At 41.1% G+C, this 3,331-nt stretch overlaps 1 protein-coding gene across 1 annotated transcript; it reads right to left on the bottom strand.

The window, feature by feature from the left end:
* Positions 1 to 2,046: 2,046 nt before the first annotated feature.
* Positions 2,047 to 2,493, bottom strand: LOC135481028 (uncharacterized). Its single transcript, XM_064760959.1, has one exon. It carries the CDS (start codon positions 2,491 to 2,493, stop codon positions 2,047 to 2,049), a length of 447 nt encoding a protein of 148 aa, XP_064617029.1.
* Between the last annotated feature and the right edge of the window lie 838 nt (positions 2,494 to 3,331).

Raw genomic sequence — 3,331 nt, 5'->3', positions numbered from 1 at the left:
TTTATTTATTTGATTGGTGTTTTACGCCATACTCAAGAACATTTCACTTATACGACGGCGGCCAGCATTATTATGGGAGTTAATCGGGCAGAGCCCGGGGGAAACCCATGACCATCTGCAGGCTGCTGTCACGCCTTCCCACGCACTAACACGCTAACCAACTGAGCCACGGAGGCCCCCCCGGGTTTCATTCTGAACAAAATTCTTTCTGTTTTAAAGACAATCGTTATGAATGTAGATGCCCTATTCATTTGTAGTACCAAAAGTGTTTTAGGGCTAATATGAAAGGTTTAGGCTCTTGCTAATTGTGCACAACTATCGATTTATTCATTTTACAATTGACAGGAAGTTTGATTAGAATTGATACGTGGTGTGATCAATGGTTCAGTGTAAATTTTGCTTCATTTCATTCTGAAACTCTGTAAAGATTGCTGTGAAGTACCCGTGCATCGTTTGCACGGTCCTTATATAGCAATAGTCTGAGGTATATTCATTCCACACCAAGTAATCCAATGGCCATTGTACCAAAGGCATGAGCTCGATACAAAATCTCAACACACCAACACTAATGAATAAATTATTGATTTAATTGTTTGTGCTGTCTTTATTTTGTGAAGTACTGATAATAAAGGCAGCAGATGATGCTGAACAAATTGATCATATTCGGGAAGGTCGCCATTGAAAACTGTCTCAAAATTCTTCACACAATTGTTTATGTACATATGTTTGTTCTTCGCCGAAGTAAATCCGGTAAAATTGCCACTTCTTACGTGTATAATGGGCTTGTATATGTAAAACCCATACTCTTGGAGTTGCAGAACGACTTCACACCTTGCTACTACGTCGTACATTACTACGACGTGTAGATGCACTTCCTTGCGAATGTTACACATATAATTTATATTATACCATTTAAACAGTTTTCTGGCATTCAGTTTCCTTTTAGTGATACGCACAGTGCTATCTGCTTGACGCAAATTCAAATAATATTATGCAGTAATCAAAAAGGTACTTTCTTGTTATAGTTTTTACAGCTTTTCTTACCGTTGTTGCTTTCATTAATTTTAAGTTAGCTTTAAAATCACATGTTTGTATATTTGAAATGAAGCCACGTGATGCAATAAATCGTTTATATTTGCCACAATGTTTGTTCTTGCATTTTGTTTGCCGCAGTTTTTGCTTAAAGGTGAAGAAAGCATAAAAATGACATTAAGCTCAGATGAAACAGTGCGAAAAGCTATTCTCTAAATGTGGTCTTCAACATTTTTTTCCGATTTTTCCTCAAGGGGAAAAAGATACTTGAAAATAATTTTTATATGGTGCGTATTTGAGATCATTTTTGTGTATTCATAGTCCTTGTTTAATAATGTCATAAATGAGGATGTAACACAGGTTTAATAAATATTTCTGCACTAGAATTTGTTCTTTTTAGCTAACAAATGTATTAAACCTCAATTTGGATCATATTTATATTTTTAATATGTTGACAAGCATCACATCCTTATTTGGAACATTATTTTGCAACAACGACCAATCCCCAAAGTTGATCCCAAATGCCCACCATATAAAAATATTTTCAAATACCATTTCCTCTTGAAAGAAACCCCATATTTGCAAATACGTTTTGACGCTCTTTCATCTAAAAATTTTCATCATTTTTGTTCTTTTATTCTCCTTTAATATATCCACCAAACATATACTTTGAGCAATGTGTACTGTCTAGGAGAGGCTACATTGGTAATGTACACTGTTGCCCGAAATGATAGTATAAAATATTTTGTACCAGATTTTTCCAAATTTGCACCAGATTTTCCCCAAGATTTTAGGCTACCAAGAAAATTCTAGACAGATTTACCATCTTCGGTTAAAGGTGGAACCATTTGAAATGTTCAAACGTCCAGAGAATGCAAAATGGTGAAAGGAATACAAAACCAGAATATTTAGCTTCAATTGTTGAGATTTAATGTGACCATAAGATACAAATGAAAACAGATGAATCGATGAACTTGACAAATGGGAATGCCCAAATAAAGTCTCAGCAACAGATTAGTAACGTGTGTGACCACCTCTGGCACAAATGAAGGCAAGGAGACGCCGTGGCATGCTATCAACGAGGTTGTTGATGACGTCAACGTGCATAGCGTCCCACTCTTCCCTCAGAGCCTGTGCCAATTCTTGCAGGGTTTGAGGTGCATTGTCCCGGTCCTTGATCGTACCGCCATGCTGATCCCAGGCATGCTCGATGGGGCTTCGTGTCAGGCGAACAAGCTGGCCATGGGAGCTGCTCCAAACCCTCATCTCAAAGAAATTGTCTAACTTGGCCCTGTGTGGCCTGGCTTTGTCGTCTTGAAGCTGAAAGTTGTTACCGTAGACTTGTCTTGCATGTGGCAAGCAGTGTTCCTGTAAAATATTCAGAGACACGGCGGCGTTGACGTTTTCTTCCGTCACGAAAAGCTCTGTTTTGCCACCATGATGAATGCCACCCCACACCATCACTGAACCGCCACCACCTTGACGGGACTCCCGGACACAGTCATCATGGAGGTTCTCGCCACGCAATCTCTGAACCCTTTGTCGTCCATCTTTGTCGGTCAAGAATGTATCTGCTTTCGTCAGTGAAGACGACGTAACGCCAATGGCCGACCTGTAACGCCCGGTGCCCGCTAGCCCAAAGGAGTCGTTCAACACGATGCGGAGCAGTCAGACGTGGACATGTGACCATCCGTCTTCCTCGATGCCCTGAATCAATAAATCGTCGATTCACGGTTTGGCCTGAAACACGAACCCCATAGTGTTGCCGCCACAAGAGACGGAGACGGCTGGCTGGCATTCTGCGGTTTGTTCGACACAGGTGTATCAGTCTCCTATCCTGTCGTCTTGTGGTCGAACGTGGACGTTCTATTGACTTTCCTGGCGTAAACTTATGTACCTCTCTGACGCGTTTCAGAATCTTAGAGACCGCACTTTGTGATATCCCTGCAAAAGTGGCGATATCGGCCTGTTTAAACCCTTCCCGTCTTAGGGCAACCACCCTCCGTCAAATCGCTAGTGGCGTTGGAGCAGGCATGACACTGTGAACTTCTATGCCAAAATTTGCGTCCATGAAATCAGGGATGGCCTAAACAGAAGGCCTGTTTATATAGGGGTGCAGCCGGAGAGACAAAACTTAAACTGTGTCGCTTTACATGGCTCTCAACTGAAAGCCCTTCCACGTAACTAAATTTTTGGCTTCCACTTACATAAAGGGTCCGTCGTATAATAGTTAGGAAGAGCCAAGTGTATTGCAGGGAGGACCAGATACTAGTATTTCCCAGAAGTGTAACCTGAATTT

Source organism: Liolophura sinensis, chromosome 13, assembly GCF_032854445.1.
Source record: "Liolophura sinensis isolate JHLJ2023 chromosome 13, CUHK_Ljap_v2, whole genome shotgun sequence".
Lineage (NCBI taxonomy): Eukaryota > Metazoa > Mollusca > Polyplacophora > Chitonida > Chitonidae > Liolophura > Liolophura sinensis.
This window is presented reverse-complemented; position numbering and strand designations above follow the sequence as displayed.